The sequence below is a fragment of the Sturnus vulgaris genome, chromosome 5 (assembly GCF_052056855.1).
Source record: "Sturnus vulgaris isolate bStuVul1 chromosome 5, bStuVul1.hap1, whole genome shotgun sequence".
NCBI lineage: Eukaryota > Metazoa > Chordata > Aves > Passeriformes > Sturnidae > Sturnus > Sturnus vulgaris.
In genome coordinates, this window is record NC_142247.1 from 24047433 (window position 1) to 24072178 (window position 24746).

At 41.3% G+C, this 24746-nt stretch overlaps 1 protein-coding gene across 1 annotated transcript; it reads right to left on the bottom strand.

Annotated features, from left to right (window-relative positions):
* Nucleotides 1-4124: 4124 nt before the first annotated feature.
* Nucleotides 4125-24743, bottom strand: UBE2N (ubiquitin conjugating enzyme E2 N). Its single transcript, XM_014889201.2, has 4 exons — nt 24614-24743; nt 6792-7038; nt 6469-6609; nt 4125-5853 (listed from the first exon to the last, which is right to left on the bottom strand). The coding sequence occupies exons 1-4, from the start codon at nt 24641-24643 to the stop codon at nt 5813-5815; spliced, it is 459 nt and encodes a 152-aa protein (XP_014744687.1). The 5' UTR covers nt 24644-24743; the 3' UTR covers nt 4125-5812.
* Nucleotides 24744-24746: the final 3 nt, after the last annotated feature.

Genomic DNA, 24746 nt, shown 5'->3' on the forward strand with positions numbered 1-24746 from the left:
GTTTCCCCTTCTCAGTATGACTTCAGTTACCACACCTCCCTCTCTTCAGCTTAAGGAGAGTTTTACCATCTATGGCTGCTATCACCGTATCTCCAAGGCATCAAGTGAAGTACAAGACTCAAGTCAAGGCAGAAGTGTGACACAGCAGGAAAGGCAGAATGATTGACTTTCCCAAGACTTGGAGAGATAAGACTCTTCAAGCTTGAACTGAAAGTGTTTAGGTTTTTTTAAACTTATCCTCTTTCAGTACTCTTAGGGCCTCAGTGCTGCTGTGGCATTAAGCAAGGCACTGCCTCCTTTGTTCAACTGATGGAAAAAGCACCACATTCACATTAGGGCAATGCTCCACATAAGGAGTGGTGGCACCTCTTAACCTGCAGACTGAGCACTCACAGGCATATTCCTGCTTGTGCCAATCTTATTGCTATGGGCTATGCACCACCACCCCCAAACAATGCTATCACACAATTTTCTTTTTAATAAGCATGAAATGCTGTTCAAAGTGCCATTTTAGCAAGGCACAGGGCCACTGCTGCTCGCCTCATGGCCCACACTGTTTCTGGTAGCTCAGTGGTAGCACTGGTTCCCAACAGCTTTCCCTCATTTGTTACCATCAGTTCTGATGGATGGGCAGTATGAAGAAGCATTACAGCCACCTATGATGCCAGCCAAAGATCATCAGCTTGTGCACTTACCCTGCGTTGGCTTACCTGTGGCCTAGTGCCCTTTACATCCAGATTCTGTAACAAGTCTCTTGTCCTAAGGGCCTTTTTGCTGTCATTCAACTGCTTCACTCTCCTAAATATTTCCTTCTTTCCTGCTTTCTGGCTATGATACTAATGGAACCTGTCTTTGAATAAAGTAGACGAACATCCACAGCAACTGAAGGAAGAAAAGACACCATTAGCATCACCTTACTGTGTCTTACGAGATTAGTCTGCCCTTGATAATTGAGCATGGGACCACAGACCTTCTTCCATAAATTTACCAGGACCCAGCCTAAGCTTTTAGTGTTACCTGGAAGAACAATGTATTACTCAGGAGTAGCTGATGGGAAAATTACAGCAGTTCTTCTGAAGGCACAGCAGGTATTTAGGCTGAGACAAGTACACCTACTACAGCAAGCAACAACTGAACATCACACGTGAAATCTTTCAGATTTATAAATGATCTCACAAGCCTTAGGTAGGAAGGTAGGTAGGTGCAGATTAGGCCTGAACCAAAAACATTCCTTCACTGCAGCTCTGAAGACAAGAATCCAGCTTACATGAGTATCTGGAACAACCCTACACAAGTACTCCAGTCAGAGATGATTTTATGTAAAATAATTTCTATTTACCTTACTAAAAAATTAGCTAATAAAAATGCTTATGTTACAGGCCACACTTGCGTCCATCTCTTTATGTGGGAAGGCTCACGCATTGTGAAACCTGTGGTTTCTGCCTTCCACTGCTCAAGAATTCTTCAAGTAGAGCACTCAGTCTCAGTGATGGGCTGACCAACAGTGACAGCTCCTTAGCAACTAACTGAGCTCCCCAGATGGAGGCTTTTACTTGGCCCTAAAATGGGGTTTTTCACCCTTCCTCCGGTCTAGCTCAGGTGTTAGGGTGAAGTTTCCCTGGGCCCTTGCCTCATGGACGTAAATAAGATAACAAAGGAGGCTCTTTCCCCTGATGAAGTTACAGGGTTTATTTCTCATGGGTAGCGAGGGAAAGAGGGAGGGGGAGAAAAGAGGGGAAAAAAGAGGGGAAAAGAGACAGAGGCCAGGGGGCACGGACCTTTTCTAGGGTCTGGAAAGGGGGGGGCGGGGAGAAATTGGATCCCAGCCAGCCCTGTATGGCCAGGAGGGGAGAGGGACCAAGCTACAGGGCATAGCAGGGGTCACGGAATGTACCGTTTACAATGTATCTAGGAAATACAACATCAGATGTGTCCTCTCAGGGTCCAATTCCCTTTCCTAACCCAGCTTGGGTAGTGTTGCCCTGAGCACTTCCACTGGAGCAGTCTTTACCAAAGATACTCTACTTGCTCACACCTAACCCCTTATCTAAGTGTGGAAGGGAGTTCATGAAAGCAAACACCACAGATAAGGCAGCCATGCTGCTTGATGCCTCTTTTCTAATGCACTTCAGTGCAACATAACAATTAGATATTTGCTTTAAAATCATCCTGCACACTTCCACAGTAAAGGCTGCAATAAACTGTACAAACTCCACCCCAGCAGGCATGTGATTATTAACCTTGTGCCATGATCATAATGTAATACAGTTTAGCAAAGCTCAGTACATTTATCAATTTGATTGCATTAGAAACTGCCCAGCTGTGCATGTAAGTAGGAAAGTCTTGTATTAAACCAGACAGATTTGAACTAGCAGGCAAAAAAAAAAAAAAACCTAAACAAAAAATAACAAAAGACCCCACACCAACAAACAAAATCAAACCAAACAAACAAAAAAGGAAGCAGGGGAAGGACTCAATACATCCTCTGAGCTGCATCCCAGAGCAGTCTCCTCTGAGAACTTCGAGGACAGAGGTGCTGCTCTTCTCTCTCCATACAATGTGAGGGGAAGCCACAAACAATTGAAAAGTTATGAGAGAAGTTAAAGGTTATCTTTCTCATTTTACCAGATGTTAAGAATTGTTAGGAAACTGTTGCACACTGATGGCAGCCCACTGCAGTTAAATGAAGCTCAGTGCCTAAGTAATGAATAATCACTCTTCCTTTTATTTCAGTGTCATATTACATTACAGTCAAGACATGTTATTGACAAAACCTACCAGACATTTTATTTTAACCCTCAAAAAAAAAAAACCAAAAAAACCCAACCCAAGAAGGAATGTATATAAATAGAGATGTCACAATTTTTGATGTCACTAGTCCATTAAGATGTTCCACAATAGTCTCAAGGTGTTAGAAATACAATTACTTGAAAGCTATCGAAGAAATGTTTCACTTGGTATAGACTGAAGTCAGCTAAGATCCAAAAATCTGTTCCATCAGTTCCCAATAATCATACACTTCATACCCATGACAGAACATGGCTACATGTGAAGAGACCACCACTGAATATTTATGCAAAACCAAAAGCCCTCCTCTTGACCTACAGGAAACTACTGCAGAAGTATTTTGCATGTGTGGTTACAGAGCCCATGTGATAACCCAGGCTCAACAGCTACACAGTTACTACCCAAACACTGACACATAAAATGCAATGTCATCACTCTTGCTCAGGATTTTAGGACCTTGGATACATAGCACCAGTAATGGTAGAGGAAACCCAGTTATTTTAAAGTTACTGTAAATTGATCCAATAGACACATACTAAAAATGGAGATAAAACTAACACTCCCTAAAAGACAGCTGCATTTGCTAATCAGCTGCAATGGTAGGTGTAGGAGAAATAACTGAGTTTCACATAACAACTGGGAACCTGCTTAACTGGGGAAAAGGTTATATCTTACTGCTTCAAAGAATTTAGCCTGTCACACATTCCTTGGCACAAGCTGGAATTAAATTCCCAGCTTGACTTTATACAGGGCTCTTAAATCAAGAGTAGAAGTAAAATAAGTATTATTTAATATACATTATCTGGGTCTGGATTCATCCCACCTATGAAATTAAAACTGTTTTAAGTGCCAGCTCAAGTCTTGTTTCTCTACTGAAGGGAGGGAAAGTTACTCTCAAACAGGATGCTTACATGGATCTGACTGTCCTCTGGGGGTGCCACCAGCCCTCAGACTAGAGACAGAGCTGAGGAAAGCTGTTTATGTAGTGTAAGATAAAGCATTAAGAGGTAGGTGAAGTGAATCCAGAGTCTACAGCACAGCTCTTATTCTCAGCTGCCTGCTACAAAAGTTATCTATGCTAGTAGCAGATCCAGGATATAGGCCAGCCAACCCCAAACAGACATCTATAAGCAGAAAGGGTTAATGGTGCTTACCCACTCTGAAGAACATGTCACAAGCCCTGGACCCCACTTTGGCTTACATTCAACACAGAAACTACTTTTAAAACAGTTTTTTATGACTCGGTTTGGTGAAAAAGTTGCATTTTGAACCATTCTTCAACCACGTTGCAGAGAACTTCGAGGGACAATACCAGTTACTAACCACTGAAAGCACTGTCTGTTGGAAAACATAGTTTTAATAGATATTCTTCATCTTACATAAGAGCACAATAAATACACCACATTCTATAGAAATTTCAGATGACACTAGAGGAAGAAGAGGTGAAAGAGGGAGAATATCAATAGACTACATAACCATACCCCTGAACTGCATGACAAAACACTCCCTACTGCAACCACTACAAGCTGTCATTTATACATTTCAGGTTGGCCTTACCAAAAGCTTTTAAGCTTTTTGTTTGGTTGGTTGGTTGGTTTTGTAAGGGAGAGGGTTTAGGGAAAGGAAGAGAATAGAGATATAAGAAATGAAGGGAATCCAATTAGATGGGTTCCCAGAAAAGATACTGGACTCCTAGACAGGATGCATACACAAAAACAAGGATGAGAAGGAATTTTTTCATCACTTTCCTTCCCTCCAATAAAGAAGCTTTGTTGCTATTTAAACTGACAGGTTGCTCAAGCAAGTAGCTTTAATAAGGCTTGTAGAGAAAACCAGGGGTACGAGTTGCTAGCTAGCTGTAAGTAGCTAAGCAGACATCAGTCAATACACAAGCAGGCTCTAACAGTGGTTCTGCACTCTGGAATTTCAAGTTAATAGGGGGCAGGAATTAAAGAAGTTAAAAAACGGTGCTGCTATGCAGATACTCATAATTAGTGCTGTCATTTGCTCTCAACCTCCTATTTCCTTCTGGTTGTTTCCATGAAAACACACATCGATGCATTACTAAAATTAAGGTTACAATGTTCCATCAGAGACTTTTTCTAAAAGTCACTCCAAATGCAATTTCATATTAAATTGGCCAGGAAAGGTAACCTGTATAACACAAAATACAGGAAACAGTAGAAGAAAAATAAAACAAAACAAAACAAACAAAAAAAAATCCAAACAAACAAACAAAAAAAAAGGTTGTGAATTCCCCCTCTTTACTGTTAAATATGTCAGACTGTTGAATAAAAATTGTCAGTTCTGGACTCCATATTTTAAAATATGATTGTCACAGAGAAATGAAAACACAGCAAAATAAACTATACAAAGGCAAAGTAGAATAACAAAAAATATTTTACTAAAACATAAGATTTACAGGAGATTTTCCAGACAAGCCATACAAAATGGTCACAAGCTTTTTCTTGGAGGGATTTTTCTACACTTGACAGCAGAATCACTATAGTATTAGTGAAGGTGATGGATGTTTAATGTTCCCGTTTTTGTTCAAACAATGAAGCTTGTCCATCTACAGCGTCTAAGTTAGACTGGGCTAGAGGGTATATTCTAAAGTATAACTGGTTAGCTGCTTTTACCAATGCAATTAGCATCACCATAAAAAGGGAGGAGGAGCCCACAAAATTAAAACAAAAAGCCCCGCAGCTAACCCTGCCTACCTTCATTCACAGTGCTTATACTTAAACCATGACAGGAAAAATGATTAAAAGCAGAGATGTGCTGCTGCTTTCAAACAATTTCACAACAATCCAGATGATACTTCTAGCCTCTGCTCATGCGGTACAATAGTGAATTAGGACAAGACACAGATTTGCTAATGTGCATTTAATCACCAAAGGACTGAAGATGTCTGGGCTTTTATTCTGTAATGTTTCTAAGACTGTGTCCATTAAATGCAAACAAAAAAAGGAAGAGGTCTTGGCAGAACAGGAGAAGTGATGCACACTTGATGTTCAAAGCGCATTTAAATATTATTCATGGCATATAGCCTAGTCCATGCTCTGGCTGTAAAGAAAAAGAAACACATTTAAGAAAAGATGTAGTTTTCAGGCTTGATTAAAGTAATTTTAAATTCATATTCTTAAAGATCTCTTTTATACCACTGCTGCAAGCACACAAAATGTATCAGTTCTGAGATTTTTAAGTGAAATTTTGAATTCCAGCAGCTGTCAACTTTTGTATATTATAGAAACAGGCTGACAGCAGTGGATCCAAAAGTGAAGAGGCATAACATAGTAACTACTATAGTCTGCAAGAGATGCAATATCAAAGAGATGTACTTTCTCAAACCTGTTAATCTGTTCCTTAAACTGTAAAGGACAAGCAGTAGAATGCTCCTTCATTTTACCAGAATTCCAAATTAGACAGACTAGCAAATTTGAACCATCAAAATTCAAGATAAAACAGATCAAGAGAGCTTCTTCTTCTATCAAGCTTTGCAGACTTAAAAATAGACCACTGCAGGCACAGTCAGGGCACTTGGACTATGACTGCATGCAGTATTTTTTTGTTTCTCCAAGTTGCAGACATAAAACTGAAGGTCAGGATTTACATACCCCAGCTAGTGAGTAATAAGCTACTCCTAAAACTAGGGGAAAAAAAAGTTAGAAGATACATCACCTGTTTCTATGGCTTGGGCTTCATTGGTCTTCCATTGCTCAGCTACATCATTTGCTAGTGGATCATCTGGATTGGGAGCACTTAACAAAGCCTGGATTGATAGCAGAACTGTACGGATCTGCAAAGCTGGGGACCATTTATCTGAAGAAACATTTATAGCACTATGAAACACCATATTCACCACAGTCTAGAGAAATAGCAAGTTTTTCCAGATTAAAGAAGCAACAATATACTCTTTAAACGCATGAAAACTCTTTTTAGGGTCCACTTACAAATATCTGTACTTAATACAATAAGAAGAAAGAAAACACATTAACACTTACCTTTCAAAATATCTAAACATATTCTTCCCAGCTTGTCTACATTAGGATGGTAAATTTTGGTCATGAAACGTACTTTAGGAGCTGCCATTGGATATTCTTCTGGAAGGAATAGTTCAAGTTTAAATGTCCCACCCTCAAAGGGGGAATCCTGTGGACCTGCAATGACCACATGAAAATAGCGTGCGTTGCTTTCATCTGGCTCCGCTTTTATCCCAGGGACTGGCTCCGCCAGCAAGCGCTGGGTTTCCTAGAAGAAAAGGAGACAATGAAACAAATAAAACCCATTTAAAATAAACATGACCTGTACAAACCATTTTAAAAGCAACAAGCATTCATTTAGCCTACATTCACAGAAACTATGTTAAATACCTTAAAGTCAAAGAACATCTGCAGAAAGAAGATGAGGCTGGGGTAAACTGGTACCCATCTCCTCTCAGATCCTCACCTGCTGTGTGCTTCTGTAACACACAGTAATAGGTAACTCCACTGTCCTCAATTTTCTTAACTTTCGATTGAACTATTGCCAAGTGTTTTTCTCAATATACTTAAAAGTACTTTAAAGAATACCACAATGAAAAGACTAAAAGCATTTCCCATTCTACCTTAAACAGAAACTCCCATAAGTGAAAAGCCAAAGGGATTAATCACCCATAGAAAGTGTTCAAGATTTACTCTTAACAAGAGTGGACTGGTTTATTAAGCTGAACGCTTGTACTGGAATCAGATTCAACTTCGAAGGATTTAAAGTGCTACTCTGCTGCAACACGAAAGGTGTATTTTAAAGATGTTTTATATATTTAGACACACATATGCATAAATAGCTTTGGTGTGAGCACTTTCAGCCTACACAGAACTATGTTTAAAGTCACCCTAACAGACAGTGGGAGACAGCCAAAATGTTCTCTAAGCAGCAAAATTAGGGAAGGCCAGTCTCCTACAGTGACCTGGTTTCTTTATTGCTTCATTCTTCTGCCAATCCTACCTCAGGCATCAAGCTGTGACCATAGCTAAGAGCAGCCCATCCTGCTAATGCACTGAGCAGACAGACCAATTCCTGTATATCCTGCCTTTCTTCTGCTGCCTGTCTTCACAAGTCTTATTGACACCATTCTGGTTCTTATAAAAAAGATCCCAAGGCCAAAATGGGCAAAAGGACACTAGGCAGGGGCAAAAGATCCTGCTAAAGCATCATTTCCTCATGCATTTTTAGTCCCATTTCATCTTCTAAGCTTGCTTTTACAGTGTGCAGTTAATTTTTTCACCACCTTTCTGTGTTGGCTTTCACAAAGAAAAATTATCTTGTTTCTACTGACAGAAGATGCCAACTTGTAGGTGTAACATTAATTGATTATTTCAGTTTTATAGCATATTTATTCCATATATCTACAATAGCACTTCCAGGGATGGCGTATCCACAATTTCTCTGCACAGCCTGTTCCACTGCCTCACCACTCCCACAGTAAAAAATTTCTTCCTAAAATCTTATCTAAACCCACTCCCACAAGGAGCCATTTCTCCTTGTCCTGTCAGTACACACAACCTTGCAGTCAGCCTCTCTCCAATACAGTACGTTTCTCTTTAATACAAGCACAAAACAGACAGGTTACCCCTACTTGGCTAAATAAATTCTTGAAACATAACAGCACTGCTACATTACTGTTGCAGAAATAAGTGCACATGTTACATCGGTTGTGCCGCCGAGGGGGCGGGGTGCTGGAAGACAGAGACACCAGCACTCCCGATTCATGTAACAAGACTTAAGCAACTTTATCCTTTGTGAGCACCCTTAAATAGGTTGACTGAGTTTTCCTGGGCACACACAGGTGATTGGTTACAAATTCAGACACTCATTTCCTCAAGCAATGATACATCTGCACTTAGGGTGCAATAGATGGGCTGGGATTGTCACTCAGGTCTGCTTAACAGGCTGGCTGGGTTTCAAATAGCAGCTGCTATACGAGCTGCAATATCCACTGCCACATGTACGCAGCATTTAAGTGATATGGCTTGTCTTGATGCAGTTAAATAACACCTCATTTTACAAAAACTTATCAACACATAAAGAAGTGAAGTCGCAGTAATTAATTCCAAAATCCAATTACTCATCTCTGAATTGTCAAGGTCCTACAAATCACAATATAGAATTTATAATTTATCACTATGTGCATATGCAAACCTAAAACCTAAACCTGGCGTGCTTCCTTGTTGCAACTCCATATTGTCTACTTATCTGCACAGACATTAGATGCCATTTACACACCTCACTGGAAGGCCATCCAAGCTTCTTAGAGTTGTCTACATTTACTTCTGTGAGTGTATTTTAAATTATACACACAGTTGTATATATAAACTTATTCATTTGCATTCTGCTGGCTATTTACTTGTACACTAATTGTGTAGAAAGGCAGTTGTAACAAATTCTGATAGTTTACATTCAGTGATGTGAAAAGTCAGTAAGAAACTACAGATTATCCCTGAAAGTGCATAAACCATTCTCAGTTTCTTTCAGCAAGCTGCCAGTATGAGTGCTGCTCCAGGTAGATGGGACAATTTGGGTTTCTGCCTGTGAAGGACCATATACTGTTTGACAGCTCTGGTGAAGGGCAGTGTCTTATGCTAAACATAAACTAATGTGAGCCAACTGAAAACTTAAAAATAAGGAATTTATGGAAAAGACCAATTTTTAAACTTCTTCACAGCCGCACTTTGCCAGAGATGTGCTTGTAAGCAAATTGTGGCTTTGGTTCTGATGGGCACACTCGAAGACTTTTTTTTTAATATTAAGGATAACACATTTTAATAGCTGGGCTGATCTCAGCAGTCCCCAGCTCCCCCTCAGTCACCCCCGTCCCCAGATAGCCTCCCTAGTTATGCCAGTATGCTGACTGTAACTATACTGGGCAGCCAATCCTGGCTTAAAATAACCCAGAATCAGCAGTTCTCTGGCAGCAGCATCAGCACTTCTACCTGCCAGCATATCTGAGGGTGCAAAGCCCAGCTGCAAGCTGCACGTTTTGGCACTAAAAACCATTTGTCAGTAAACAATGGGAGAGCCCATATATAAGAAAAACAATTGTTTCAACTCAGGCACCCCATAATACCTATGGGGCTGTACCACTGTGAGCATGTCAGCCTGCTCAGAAAGCCCTTCGTGCCTCCACATTCCATGAGTGTGGTCATCTTGCTATAAAACACCCCAGAAAAAAAGAGTGCCAAGAAAAGTGTTTATGCTGCCTACAGCCACACAAGTACTGAGCCTACTCTGAGCCCATACAGGCTCCTTGGGGAACATTAATATTAGATGAAAATTCCTTTGAGCAAGCACACCTTGCTTCCTGCACTGTGCACAGAGCTCCATCATTATCGGTGTAATGAAGCTGTTTTCAAACAGAAATGGGGATGAGTACCTGTGAGGGAACTGGCTGACACTCACCTTTCACACCTGCCAGGCTCTGGTGCAGCAGAGAGCAAGCACTAGGCTAAACTTGTCCAATACACTCAAAATGAAAGACCATGATCCTGTGAACACACATCTTTGCCTTTGTGCAAACGCTTCAGAAAACACTTTTAGAACTGTATAACACAGACAAGCTCGTTAGACTATGAGAAACACGGCAAAGATGCCATTTATTGAGAGAATGCACGTTTGTACTTAAATACATCAACACCTCCTAAATTCTGACAGTAAATAAGGGTTTTGTCCTGCAATTATGAGACGTTAACTAACAAGATCTTAAATATATTTGAAGAGACACCATGGAAAAGGAACAGAAAGGAAGAAATTAATCAAAACGTTACATTGTAACATCTTACTAAGCATATTAAAATCCTTAAATATACAACTAGACCCAATTCTAAAGTGATCACAGGGACTTGATTTCCATATTTTAGGGTAGAGATGGACAGTTGCAGATATGCTGATACTAAAATAAATTTAATTTACCATAAAACTTGCAAAAATAAATCATATTTGACAGAAAAAATGTGAGTATACAGGCAATACTATGTACCTGGTCGGGAAGCTGACCTGTTTATAGATTTTAATTATTTTAATTGTATATTACCAATTTTAAAAACCCAAAACAACAAACACAAAAAAACCCCACTGCAAAAAATATCCACCTACCACCCTGTACATCACCCACAAGAGAATGATGAGATGTGGACCAAACAAGGAAATGCTGAACTACATATTGATCTTATTCTCCAATTTACAGAGGATGGCTACCCAACAAAAATAAGTCTCTCAAACATGTTTAAATAAATAAATGAATGTTCAATTTCTTTTCATTAAACTTTTAACTTATCACCTTTTTTCACTAATCAGGACGATTGAACACTTGCAATACTTGAATTTCCACATCATTTCAGGCAGCCTTTCTTACACTTTTTTAACTGAGGAAGTGAGTTTTATGCACTCTGTTACTTCCCCCTCTTCCCCCAAAACTGCCTTTAAATCTTTTGTCCAATTTCAGCTGTTCTGTACGGTTTGTAAGCTGTCAGTGACTAAGGCTAACCAAGCTCAGTGCTACTGAAGAGGAAAACATGAACAGCTCCAATACTACCACTGCTGTTTGGCCAGTTTCTTGGTTGGAACCAAGTATATACCACCCTTGCCCAGCAAAAATCTCTGACAATAAGATAAAAAGAGCTGGAACACCCACATATAAACATGCTGAAAAGGAAAAAGAAAAAATTCAGAGAAAACTGGGGTTTGCAGTTCTGCTGCTCACAATCTTTTTACAATAGAACAGTTAATTTTGTCTTCAACAACAATGCAAACTCCCATCACGTAAGTGTTCCAGAACAGTACTCTGTAGTGGTTTTTATTAGCCCTCCTCTAGCATACTGAAGTTTCACAGAAGATATTTCAGCACATATTTTGAAAGCTCTAGAGCTTTCATTGAAGTTTCCCATGCTGCCGTAGGCAATTATTTCTATTTGTCATACTCTGCAATGTTTTTAGATTAAGATTTCTTCTCACTCCTGCATTTACTCCACTTTTTCCAATTTCAAGTAATGTAACAATTTCCATTGACTAAATTAAATTAATAAACTCAAAAGGAAGATACATGCCAGTCCATACTTGAAAAACAACAAATCTGACAATCACAACTAGTTATACCTCCCCCCTTTTTATGCCTCCCCTTTTTTATTTTTAATTAAATGATTAGAAGACACAGAAGTGTTGAAGGTGTTTTGACAACCAAAAGCAAAGCTTTCCTTATTAACACAGGTGGCCTGAAGCAGAGTGACAGATGATACTGATGGGACAGATGGTGTAGCTGACATTCTTCATAGCTATTCTTCTATGAAGACATCAAATTGAAAACTAATTGTACCTGAGGGGGAAGAAACCCTCAACCTGTTTTTACAGTAACATGTGAGGATAGGAAACCCCAGGAAGAGAGAGCATTACGATCTTTAGAAGAGACCAGCAGAGCAGGAGGCTAGAATGAGGGCTTTTGATTTTTGAGGTTGCCAATTCTAAGAGAAGCCACACAATGAGGAGAGATGGATCTGCAGAAGAGTATGTTTCATTCATTCTTTGAGCTTTTGCTTGTTTATTCTGCTTCCAAAGGGGAAAAAAAGTTACTGAAAAGCAGACATAACCACCAGGATTCTCCTTTTTCATACACACAGAGTAAGAGAGAGCACTTCTTTAAGGAAGTAAACTGAACAGCCTAGAAGATGCTTCCAATACATACAACCAGGAAAATCGACTGCTAACGAACATGGAGGTATGAGCAAGCACACAGAGGAGGAATCCATTAGAAAGATACTATTTCAATCACTTGCAGTCTTACAGAAGTGTTTACAAAAGCCTCAAGCTGCCAATGCCTCAGTCAAAACAACTAAAAAAAGATTTCTGTGTGCTACTCTTTTGAAAAACAAAAAGCTACTTCAGAAGTCTTGCTGGCTATCAACAGACTAAGGCAGGACCAAACAAAGAACTACAAATAGATAGTGCCAAAATACGAAAGTGGCAAATACCACAATCAGAAGACTCACCTATGTAAGTACTTGCAAAAAAACCCAAATGTTATTTCATACCTAGCACAACCACTTCAGCTAAACTGTAAAGCTTCCCTGTCTGACAGAGACCACTGCAGTACTGAAGAAAGAAATTTTGGCATGGAATTAGACAATTTTAAAAGCTTCTTCATCACTTTATAGAAAGTACTATTATTCTTTGCTTGGAAAAATAGTGCAATTCCATTCCCTGTGCTATGGCAATAGTTTTTTACACTGCCTGCCGAGCAACATGGCTAAAACAGTTCAGAACGTATCAATATTGAGCACCTACAAAACATGTGAACTTTAAGCTACTGTGTGAAGGCCACTAGAATTTAAGAGAAACTTGCTTGTGAAGTCAGCACAAAATAGCTCAAAGAGATCCAAGCTCCATATCTCTAAACAAACATGCTTTGCTTAGTAATTCAGTTACCTGCATTTCATTTTCCTGACACCACAGTTTGTTTAATTCACATTCAATATTACTGCTATGCAGACTACTTTAATAAATAAAAATGCTGCTTATTAATCCACTAATTAAATAGCGTGGTCTCAGTGAGTGTTACAATTGAAGGAACACGCTACATTACAGAATGGTCTTCTGGTCCACATTGCCCTTTAATACCAGCTGTGAAACCTAGTGAACTTTGTAAAATCCATTAGAAAAAAGGTAGCTTAAGGAAATCACACCACCTTACAGGGGCTGAATATTGTAAGGTGATAAATGATCGGCCACTGCAGAAAGGAAAAAACCAAATTTGTGCTGCCTTTCCAGTTCAGTCTATTCTGCACTTTCATTTTTGCCGGTATAGCTGCCTCTTCACCTCATGGTCTAACATAGCAAGTAGCCAATCTGGAAAAAGGGGAGGGGAGGGAAGGGAAGGGAAGGGAAGGGAAGGGAAGGGAAGGGAAGGGAAGGGAAGGGAAGGGAAGGGAAGGGAAGGGAAGGGAAGGGAAGGGAAGGGAAGGGAAGGGAAGGGAAGGGAAGGGAAGGGGTCATGCAAGAGAGAAGAGTCCCTGATTCAGTGCACCAGATGTTCCACGCAAACAGCTGTGCCAACAAAAAGCAGGGGGCAAACACATGGTCTCAGAAGGATGGAAGAAGATTCCTTTTGGTGAAGGGGCTGGTTTAAAGAGTTGGGACTGCAGTGTTAATCACAGCAGGATACTAGCGTAACAGATTACTATTCTGTAACCAACCTAAAAAGGAAATGCAGAGCCTTCCTCCTCATTCCAAAGGAAGAAGCTTAACTACCAACTGGGCTAATTTCAGTAACAGATGGTAAACTACTAAATTAAAAGTCTTCATCCATCTATGAAAGTCTTAAACACCAAAGACTCTGCATATCTTACTTGTTATAAACACTTATTTAAGAACCTTTTCTAGCACTAAGACTACAGAAGAGCATCCTTATGGCTAGCAACTTTATGCTACTACCTTAAAAAAGAGAGATAATATCATTCAGAGGCTGACATATCTGTGGTGATTCTGAAACTTCAAAACATAAAACATTAATAATGGCCCTTACATAAAGAGAAAACCCTGCAGGTCTTAAAACTGTAAATATTTAAAATGGCACAATACCACATCTTTATACAAAGTCTCAGGTGAATGATTCTTTCCTCATATTTTCAGTAGCACATTTACTAGCTAACTTTACTAAGCAGTAGTCAAGCAATTTTTCTACAGCATCACCTACTAGGATGGAGGTTACACTCCTACTGCTTGTCAGGCCAAGGCAAGGTACAAGTCCTCTCTAATCTGCATCAGACAGTGAGAAAATGTAGCAAGAAGTATCTACCCTTACTTGTAGGTTCAACTAACCCTAGGTTTATTCTGAACGGATCTGGGAAGACAGGTGACGGATGTGGACTTAATCTACAACAGGAATTACAGTTCAAGTATGAGTGTATTGCTGCCACCTTGCCAGAAATCACCATTCTGCAAATTTACTGAGAAAGCACACTCTGTCAGCATTCCCAATGCAACTCAGGAAAATGAGCTAGGTCTTCTTAACTAGATCTTTAATCTGAAAAATGCTGATTGACAAGATAAAAACTCTGCTGCCATCCAGCATAGGACAGCAACTTCCAGTAGAAACCATGGAGTAGCTGGCACCAACTGTGGACAAAAGCATCTTCCACCAGTTCAAATGAAAAACTCTGCACATCCCTTGACAAGTTTCCACAGGTGCTACAAGTGAAGGTCTACAAACAGCCAGCTACAAAACAAACTTTTTGGTAACCCTGGCCATTTATAAAAGGAACAATAGGATGCAATGCAACACTCTAGGAATAGTCCCAAAATGGCCGAAAAGAAGCATTACTTGTAAAATGAAAAAGGCACCTCAATTGAAAGAAATCCATATCAATTGCCCCAATTTTTTTCCCATTTTTTTTTGTATTTGGTACAATCTAATTTAACTGCATTATCAACTGATCACATGTACAGGGTGTATGTGTCAATTTGCTGGCAGCAGAGGGGTTCCAGGGGTGACCTCCATGAGGAGGGGCCAGGAGCTGTACCTCATCAGACACAGCCAGCTCCAAAACCATGCCACAGCACATGGGTGAACCCATCAGCCAAGCTGGTGGCACACTTGGGAAAATGTAGTTAAGAAAGGACAGAAAGCAACACCACACAAGAGAACGTCAAGGGGTAAAGAAAAAAAAAAAAAAAGGTTTGTGAGCAAAACTAGTTTGACCATCAAGGTCAGAGAAAGACAGCAAGGACAAGCTCCAGGCATTGATGCAAAGATTCTCTGTAGCCTACGAAGGACCACAGTGGAGCACATACCCACATTGCAGCCCATGGAGCATACCACTCTGGAGCACAGGAAAAGTGTGAGGAGGAAGGAACAGTAGTGACAGTTGTTGTGGACTAACCATAAACTCCCATTCCCCATCCCCTTGCATCCATCAGGGACAGGGGAGTTGGAGAATAAGGAGAGAAGGACTGAAGTTGAACATTGGAAAAAAGTGGCAAAAGTGCTGTTTTAATTTTGTCTTTGTTTCTGACTATCCAATTCTATCTCACCTGGAAGCAAATTAATTCATGTGCCCAAAGATGAACCTGTTTTGTCATGATGATTATCAGTAAATGATCTCTGTCTTTGTCTTGACCCACGAGCTTTTCCTTCTTATTTTTTCCCACTGCCTGGTTGAGGTGGGGAGGGAGTGTGGCTGGGTGAGCACCTGGCTGAGATCAGCTCACCTCATCATAAATCACACAGTACTTTTTAATCTGTGTTTGAGCTGTTGTATCCAGAACCACTTTTAGAGAGAATGCAGTAGACAGTTTCAAACTCCACAAACGACACTGAAAATTAAGAATATTTGAGGAGATGACAAGACTTAAAATTAAAACCACTAGCTCCATTTCCTGTTACAGCTGAAATGATAACACTTATCACTTGCAGAGTGCCACACATCACAATTTATGTGGGAGAAAATATGATGAGGAAAAAGAGAGATCTTTCAGTTTAACTGATTGCTCATCAGTTATTTCAGTATTTTTCTCCTAAGGGAGATCAGACATTTGCTGCCAAATTCTTCAGGAAGATTTCTAAAACAGATGAAAAGACACTACAAATAGCAAAAAAATAAAGATTTCTTTTTTTAAATGACACCTAAGTTACACTAATTTTTAGTCATTGAGAGTGGAAGTCCTTTGTTTCATTCTTCATTGGCTGTTGAATCTACAGTTAAGTCAAACTGCTTTCCTACCCACCATTTCAGCATGGTTCTCAATCCGTCTTGATTAACTTCCGTCACATCCACCATTTCCTTTCCTCACAAAATGCAAGTTTGCCTGAATGGGAAGTTCTAACTTCTCAGCAGCAGTGCTGATTTAAGAACAGTCATCCTTCCATATACCCCCTCATCAGCCCAAATGTTTGCAAAGTCAACAGATGAGATCACAGAACTGATCTGGCTTAAGAAATAACCTTTACTGCAGAGTTCTGAGCCAAATCAGTTCCTCAGTCTAAGTTCATCTCAGTGGTTCAAACGTTTTTGTTCCAGCAAAGTCCAGGCTGAATCTGTTCATACAGTAAGGCTGTTCAACGTGAATCAGAATCATAGAACAGCCTGGGTCGAAAAAGACATTAAAGATCACCCAGTCCAACTCCCCTGCCATGGGCAGGGACACCTCCCACTAGGCCAGGTTGCTCAGAGCCCCATCCAAACTGGCCTTAAACATTTCCAGGGATGGGGCATCCACAGCTTCACCAGGCAACCTGTCCCCGTGCCTCACCACCCTCACAGTAAAGAATTTCTTCCTTACATCCAATCTAAACGTGCCCCCTTTCAGTTTGAATCCACACTTCTTGTCCTATCCCTATATGCCCCTGTAAAAAGTCGTTCCTCAGCTCTTTTGAAGGCCTAACTTAGGTACTGAAAGGCTGCTACAAGAATGAGCCAGATTGATCACTTCACGAACTTCTGGTTAAGCTAACTTCATTAGGTGGTAACCTCTTCACCTCGTGCAGCTCTCTGCAAAAAACAGAAGCACAATAACCAACTTTGGCATTTCAATTCAGACTACATGGAGAATCATTTATTTCATACTTTTATTCTGACCACAAGTAACTCTTGCCAGTTACCAGTGTCATTACCTTCCAACTACATCCAATAGTCCGGATTAATTTTGGGGTATAAAACAGAAACTTAAGGCTTTAGTTAAAGCACTATATTGGTACAGTGACAAGTTATAATTACTTGCCAAATGACAATTCTTTCCTGTCTGACTGTGATAAGGGGGAAGATCACACTGATCTCCTTCGCCGAGGAGTGATAAATTGCACACAAGAAGGTAACAAAGCATGCACGTTTTTGCTTCAGTTTTTGAGGGGGAGGCAGTAGGAAAAAGTGAAACTTATCAGTCAAAACTGTTTTCTACATATAGGGGTAAAGCTGCCTCAGAAAACTACAAAGACTTGATTCAAAATTTCGTATAACATTACATCAAATTTTGGCACAAATTCTTCCAGGGTCTATCAATTCATTAGCTACAACTATGTAAAGAACCGGTTGCAACCAGCATTACAAATTAAAAAAAAAAAAAAATTCCTTACCTAAGCAGATGTCATTTATCAGAGATATTTCAGAGTGTTTATATTAAAATTGTATCACTGTAAAACAACTGAAGAAAATCTTCTGAAAATAACATTACCTTTCAGGACAAATTAAAAAAGAATTAGCAGCAAAGCCCATTAAACTGTAAAGCAAGAGTCAAACAACATAAATAGGAGGCTACACTTTGGTTCACAAAAACGAGCCTCCACATGAATTCTCTTCTTTGCCATATAATCCCCAAGTGTCAGAATTCCACATGTTCCTGCTTCCTGGACTCATTACTGGGCTAGTGTCTCTTGTACATTAATGCTTCTACCACCCTGCAGGTTCCCAGACCCAATCAACAGCCCTAACTGTATCTAACACCACCTCCCAAAAAAAAGGCAAGAAAACATGTTCAAAGTGTCAACATGTCAAAGGCATCAGCTGCAAAAAAAGTAAGAATAAAACAGTGGTACAGCAGCTTTAGAAAACATTAACTAGTACTCAATATATGAACAGTTGTCCGTAATCGATACTACAACTCTGCTAAGCAAGCACTGTGAATGAACTCTGGATTGCTCACAATCCTCTCACAAACTTCTGGCTCTCCAAATCCCATCACCACACAATTTTAACCACTGCAAAACCACTTGCAATGAGATGAAGACAAATGTATTCCAAGTAACAGCGCATTCCCAGAAGAAAATATTAAAACAAAAAAAAACAAAAGCCAGAATCGACCCACTCTTGAAAGAAGACCTTGTAGCCAAGCAGTAACATGAAGAAGGGCATTTTAAGGTCAGCAGTGCTCTTCCCCCAACAATCACCTCATTCTCGAATTTTCCACAGCAGATTACAGGATTTTGCAACTGTGCATCTGAGATTCTATGCAAATTCCTAAAGGATTATCTATTTGATAGCACAGATAGAGCTTTCCATGGTGCATCTCCAGCTATTGTAAAGTAAGGCATACTGAATTCACTAAGCTAAGAGTGTAAACCTGCAATTATACTGATGGAGCTCATTTGCACTGGAGGTTTGCATTAACACACAGTGTAGAGTCCACTGTCAAAGAGTTAATGCAAACAGTAATTCATACTGAGCTTCTGTCCAGATGCTATCTATACTGGGTTTGCATGGCAATGTTCTGGTACTGGGGGGGGGGCCCACTGAGATGCCTCAGCGAGCTGCCAGAAGCTTCCCCATATCCAACAGAGCCAATGGCAGCCAGATCCAAGACAGACCTGTCCCTGGCCAAGGCTGAGCCTATCAGCAATGGTGAGGTAATATATTTAAGAAAGGGAAAAAAAACCACAACCTGGGCAACAGCAGCGAAAGAAATGAGATTATGTCAGAACAACTCTGCAGACACCAAGGTCAGTGCAGAAGCAGAGGGAGGAAGTGCTTCAAGTGTGTGGGCAGAGATTCCCCTGCAGCCCACAGTGACACAGGCTGTCCCCCTGAAGCCGATGGATGACCCCATGTTGGAGTATGTGGATGCATCCATAGGAGTCTGTGACCCCATGGGAAGGAAAGGACCCACAGTGGAGGAGTTCGTGAAGACTGTAAGCCTGTGGGAAGGACTCATGTTGGAGAAGTTCATGGAGGGACCCCACACTGGAGCAGGGGAAGAGTAGAGAGAGTCCTGCCCCTGAGGAGGAAGGAGCAACAGTGAAAATGCGTGATGCACTGAACACTACCCCCACTTCCCATTCCCCTGAACAGCTGAGGGGCAGGAGAGAGACAATAATCAGGAATGAAGTTGAGACCAGGAAGAAGGGCGAGGTGGGGGGGAAGGTGTTTTAAGATTTAGGTTTAATTCCTCATTAACCTACTAGGATTTGATAGGTAATAAATGATATTTATTTCCTCCAGTCATGTCTGTTCTCCCCATGACTGCAGTGGGCATGTGATCCTTCCCTGTGATACTCTTGACCCAGGAGTCTTTGGGCCAGTATTTTCTCTCCCCTGCTCAGCTGAGAGCAACCCACCACACCATCTATGACAAAATTTGCAACTTGCTTCTCAATATTAATCCACCAGTCACAAGTAACTACAAAAACGTGGTTTTGTTTTGCACTATTATACAAAACAAATTTTGATGGTACTGTGAATCCTATCTAAACATAACAGATATGTATAACTATTAAACAACTGCATGTAAAGCAATAAAAATCCATTGGTTTACTATATTTGCTCAAGTATTATACAAGATGGTCCGAACAGGATTATTGCCTCTATCTGGGTTATTTGTTTGGGTTTTCCTCAGTTTTTATTCTACGGGGTAGAAAAGGAAAAGGGTGTGAAAAGTTACCAGTGTCCTCTTAAAGATCTGTTATTAAGAAACATTTTCTTTTTAAAACTTAACCGAACTAGACCTAACTGGAAAGTTTTCTTATCCTCTGGGCCTGAGCCTTCTTCTCAGCTTCCCTCCCCTACCTGCACAAAGCATCTGTCCTGCCAGGCTTCCAATACCTGCCTGTACACTCTTCCTACTATCCCAGCCAGCCCAGGCTATATATCGGTGACCTGGCAAGAAGACTCAATGAGGGTTGCAAAACAGCACATGTGTTATCTTTCTACCTTCCTACGCTTGGTGGGGGGGAGAGAGGAGCAGGGAGAAGATGGTTTTATCAACAGTACAAAAACACTTCTGAAAATTCCTAAAATTTTCACCCTTCTATCAAAAGTGAAGTTATCCCCAAGATTCAGATGGCATACAAGTTGTAAAAAGACATTACATTCTCTGACAAATGTCAAGGAAAGGCATTCTTCAGAAATAATGTTTTCTGTGCCGAATCACTATCCAAAGAAATACAAAACACCACAAAAAGGTATTAGGTTTACCTCAAATCTTTTTTTTTTTTTTTTTTAACTCGGGAAATTAAAAAGTGGTCAGAAATGTCAGAGAAATCAAAAAGTAAGAGTGACTTAAATTTTAACGTGGAGATAGAAGTCATGCCTCAAAAAACCACAGCTTTCAAGAAGTAAGAAACTTCAAGCTGCCTGCCAGTAATATTTTTAAAGAACTTCTAGAAAATTCCAGATGCAGGCTAAATACCTGATTTATATTTTAAAAAAAAACCCAGACATATAAGGCTGATTATACTGACCTCTACTATAGAATGCTCTAAGTGCCTAGCATCACACACATCAAGAGAATCTCCATAAATCCTCCCAGAAATTTTACATTTTGAAGCAGTATTTTACAGCTAGCAGCCCAAGTGTTCCCAGACTCTCAAAAAATACAGCAAGCAGGAGTTCACTGCAGATAATGGAAATAGTTTCACACAGTAAATAGCAAGGAATGCGTATCTCAGACAACACCACAGTATTGTGCAGGGGAGGAAATCAAAGCCTCTGTAATTTAACACTGATAAATTCATTAGAAAAAAAAATCTGAAGGAGTCTCAGCTACTGCTTCAGATGGTTACTTCAAGATAGGAGCAGCTGCAGTGATTGTAACAGAAGCGCTAATAACAACAGTCAACTTAGAGGCCTGTGCATCAAATCATGAATGATGAGATCACTGCAGCAATGAAAACAGCAGGAAAAAAATTTTAGAAGATGATATGGGCAATATTGTCCACCCCATTCACATACTCTGACTGCACTTGACACAGTAATGAGGCGGATTGAATGTCAGCCAAGAAAAAAATTCAGATGTAATTCAATTCCTTACTCGACTGGAGGTACATGACTTTGCAACACAGGAAAGAATTGATGTAATGAGTGCTTGAAGGTAAAAGCCACTGGGCTTATTTATTGTCTGTTGCAAAGGCTCACCTTTTAATACTCGAAATAGTCACTTTTTGGACAGCATCAAAACCACACGTTTATGTAAATGTGCCAATAACATTTTATCTTACATTAATAGATTTTTTTGTCAAGATGATTCTCATAGGACCTCTGGTGTTGAACTACTGAAGAAAACAAAAATATCTTTTCTCTATTCACAAGATACAAGGTTTTCCAACTCTGATTATGTCTTTAAAGATTCAAAACTACATCAATGTCTTCTACTCACCATTTGTGATGTGCTAACAATCATAATTCTAAAGGAGTCATCTTCTGAACTTACAGACCATTTCCACGCACACTTTAATAAAGTCTGTTTCTAAGTATTCTAAGGACAGCAAATTGGGAATAATTCCGTATATTCTTCAACAACTGCCTTGCAATACCCATGCTGTCCTTTTCACTGAATTTGAAGAAAGTGTTGGAAATATAAACAGAGCTCTTGCAGTGACAAGGAAAGCTTCTGCTCTCTTCCTGGGCTGGATGACAGCCTGCGCATAGCAAAGATGCAGGCTGAGGAGTACAGGGCTGCAAGTCAACCTGAGAGCCCGGCCATCTGCCAGCAGTCGCTCAAGGCAGGAATGCCAACTGCATTTGGAGCAGCCAGCCAGGCTCAGGACTTCATTACAGTCCAAATACACTCTCCTAGACCCAAGCAACCATCGAAGGTCTCTCCTGGATGACAACACAAAGGGTACATGTAGCGAAAAGAATGTCTTTTCCTAGAAGTAACCTAAGTCATTTATTTACCATGAAATTTATTACTATGCATAACATGAAGATTTAATTTTCTTTACTGAAGTTATTTTATCGTTACTCAGCTCTTTCCTATCTCTTCCATTTCCTTTCCTGATCTTTCAAACTCTCACTAGCAACTGAATTCACTCCCTCCCCTCCCCTCCCCCTAATGCATCCAGAATAGGAAATTTAACACTAAAATGAAAATTGGCTTGATAGGAAAGATCAAAACAATTCTCACTCAAGACTCCTGAAGATTTAAGCAGGCATATTTCTGGGTCCACACCTCTGCAGTTTTGATATTTCAAAATATGACTTTGCACATTTTTGAGGCTGTAGTAACTAGTCTTGTAGTCAAGTCCTAGATTATTCACACATGTGGCAACCTAAGGCATGCACAGCCCAGGAGCTGAAATGCTGGTAACCTAACACAACCAAGTCAAGATTTAAAAGCTCTACACTGGCTGCAGACAACTTACAGTGCACGCATGAAAATACCCAACCCACCACATGTCTAAGGGGGACCCTTCATAGAAAATCTGGAGTTTCTGGGACACTCTTTTGCCCTCCACCTTTCTTCTCCAGGAGGAAAAGAAACAGTCCTACATCACACCTCTTTGAAGTTAAGTTGTGTAAATCCTGCCAGCAGTTTTTTGCTAGAAAAGCATGAAGAAAACAAAAGCACCAAGAAAAAATTTATGCACCAGCATAATAAGTGGGTGCACTTCACAGTTGTATTCTGGGGAACTGTCAAGAGCAATGAAAATCTAACCCAGCCACCAGCCTCATGACTGAGCTCCTACTGCAACTCTGTGATAAATATCAGTTCCACTGTATTATGAATCACTGTTCCCTATCACACCTGAAATACATTCAGATTAGCAATGCTGTGCACTCAGGCAGCTGGATAGGTGTCAAAATCTGTAAGATTGGTCTTTTTTCTACTGCTTACAATTCTGAGCACTAATCGTAGTTTAGCTGTTTCACAGAAGATAAACGCTACCCCTGCCTTATTTTACCTCATTATCTCTATCGCCTACTTGATAACTTGACTTGCAACAAAACTGTTACAATTTTTCATCCACTATTTAACACTTTCTAAATTCATTTATTTGCAATGGTTACCAACGGAGAGAGCTTCACAGCTTTATAAATGAACATCCATTCACTGTAACAAGCTATGAGGATACTGTCATTTCCTATGGGGGCTAACAAATCTTATTGAAGTCACTTAATAATTCTTATAATGGAATGATCACCCATTAGAGGGCTTCAATTCTCACTATTACAAATCGAGTAGAAGACACCAGAGCAGCAGGAACAACCACGTGAGCTACAGGACCGAGCTATGTTTTGGTAGCTTGCAGTACAGCTACCCATATCTCCAGTAAGTGACTCCAAATTGCTCAAGTCTTAAGCTAAAACTGAATTTGGAGGATCTGCTGAAAGTACCCCAAAGTTAAGAGCTCTTGCAAAGCTTGGCAAATCAAAGCCGAAACACGATACCGAACCGCCTGCACGACACGTTAATAGGGGAAAAGCCGACAGCTCCAAGCAAACGTAGCAGTAACCAGGGTGTCCCAGCGTGTACCACCGGTGCCAAAGTCCCGACGCATACACAGCTGTAGCCCAGGTTTAACTGCTCGCTGTGGCTTGCCCTTCTCACCACACAGGAGGAAGCTGAGCACGGCGCCACCGCCGCCCTCCCCCGGCCCGCGCACGCCGAGAGCCGTGCCGGGAAGCCGAGCCCTGGCGGAAGCCCCCGGTGAGGAGCCGCAAGGCCGCCAGAAGACAGAGGAGGGGCGTGCCCCGTGTCTTCCGAGCTTCGGACCCCGAAGGGTGCGCGGATACCAGCGTTCGGCAGCACCGGGGGCCGTGGGGCGCCACCGCCGCCCGCAATGGGCGCGGGCCCGCGCCCGCCAGGAGGGCCCGGCCGCTCCTGCCGCCCGCGCACGCCGATACGGCGCGCGGAGGCCGCCGCGGCGGCGGCGAGAAGCGACAGGAGCGCGGGCGGGGCGGCAGCAAGGCGCCCCTCACCCAGCAGGGGCGGGAGGAGGCCGGGGAAGCGGCCCTGCCCTAGCGCGGCCCTGCTCCCGGGCACCGGAAGCGGCGCCCGGCACGGCGCAGCGCTACCCTCGGCGTGGGACCCCAGCCCGGCACGCCCGGCGGGGCATGGCGGAACTGCGCGCGGCGGGCAGGGCGCGCGGCCGTACCTTGATGATCCTGCGGGGCAGCCCGGCCATCTTGTCTCGTCGGTGCAGGCTCGGGGCGCGCCTCCGCTCGGGGCGCGCGCACGGCCGGAAAGACCCGCGCCACGCTTCCTGTGGCGCCGCCCTGCGCGCGCGA

What these genes read in the sequence shown, in the direction of transcription:
- UBE2N (XM_014889201.2), bottom strand. Translation starts at nt 24,643, where the DNA reads ATGGCCGGGCTGCCCCGCAGGATCATCAAG. An exon ending in TGCCCCGCAGGATCATCAAG is followed by an intron (nt 7,039 to 24,613) that starts GTACGGCCGCGC and finishes CTTTTCTTCTAG; the next exon opens with GAAACCCAGCGCTTGCTGGC. An exon ending in ATGTTTAGATATTTTGAAAG is followed by an intron (nt 6,610 to 6,791) that starts GTAAGTGTTAAT and finishes ATGTTTCTTCAG; the next exon opens with ATAAATGGTCCCCAGCTTTG.